At 57.6% G+C, this 1,046-nt stretch overlaps 1 protein-coding gene across 1 annotated transcript in view; it reads right to left on the minus strand.

Annotated features, from left to right (window-relative positions):
• The window catches only part of EXOSC5 (exosome component 5), a gene marked incomplete at its 3' end in the record, with an annotated part of 26,143 nt that extends 26,095 nt beyond the window's left edge, over positions 1-48 (minus strand). The window contains 1 exon segment of the mRNA XM_015421701.1: positions 33-48. Coding sequence (XP_015277187.1) covers positions 33-48 — 16 coding nt within the window.
• Positions 49-1,046: the final 998 nt, after the last annotated feature.

The following is a 1,046-nucleotide window of genomic DNA, read 5'->3' on the forward strand; positions in this document are numbered from 1 at the left end:
CCCCCCCGTGGATCAGCGCCGCAGAGGGTCACCTTCGGGTAGGGACATCATGGCAAATCCGTTGGGGGAGTCTAGAGGTTGGAGGAAGGAAGAGACGCAGAAAAGGACTCCTGGCTTCCACTCCTCCCTTATTAGTTCTGGTTGTTCTTGTTGCTATTATTATTTTAACTCTGTTAAAGGAAGCTGCGGGTGGCCTTCGTGGCGTGTTTCCCCACCACCATGTTGTTATCCCCATAACAGCCCTGTAAGGTAGGCTAGGCTGAGAGAGGGGGTGGCCTTCATGGCGTGTTTCCCCACCACCGTGTTGTTATCCCCCTAACAGCCCTGTAAGGTAGGCTAGGCTGAGAGAGGGAGTGGCCTTCATGGCGTGTTTCCCCCCCCCATGTTATCCCCATAACAGCCCTGTAAGGTAGGCTAGGCTGAGAGAGGGAGTGGCCTTCATGGCGTGTTTCCCCCCCCCATGTTATCCCCATAACAGCCCTGTAAGGTAGGCTAGGCTGAGAGAGGAGGAGGAGGAGGCAGGCCCCAATCCGCTGAGTCAGATTTGGCCTCTCCCCCCTCCCCTTTCGCCTCTGCCCCAGCCCCCACCCCAGCTCTGGCAGAGGGGTTGAATAGGGGAGGTGCCAAGGAGCCAGGAATGGGGGTCTCTCTCTTTGGGAAGGGAAGCAACGATCAAGGGTTAGCGCTGCCAACCAGGGTGCCAGGGAAGTCCGTGGGGCTGCCTGTCCGCCCACCCGACAGGGATGCCCGGAGAGTCCGTAGGGCTGCCCAGCCAGCGTCCCCTCTAAGCTGAGTTAGTGTGAGCCAGCTCACAGTTTTTTAGCCTCCGGCGCACTCGTTTTTGTCTCGGCTCAGGAAGGAGGGCTCCAGAGCCAACCCATTCACGCAGCAGCCAAATGGCTCGCTCACAACTTTAATGCCAGGAGCTCACAAAGGAGAATCTTTGCTCACAAGACTCCACAGCTTAGAGGGAGCATTGCTGCCCGCGGCCCCCTTTCCCATAGACTCCGGCATATGGTCGCAGGATTTGAATCCATAACAATGAA

The sequence above is a fragment of the Gekko japonicus genome, unplaced genomic scaffold (genome assembly GCF_001447785.1).
Source record: "Gekko japonicus isolate JY-2015 unplaced genomic scaffold, Gekko_japonicus_V1.1 scaffold2945, whole genome shotgun sequence".
Lineage (NCBI taxonomy): Eukaryota > Metazoa > Chordata > Lepidosauria > Squamata > Gekkonidae > Gekko > Gekko japonicus.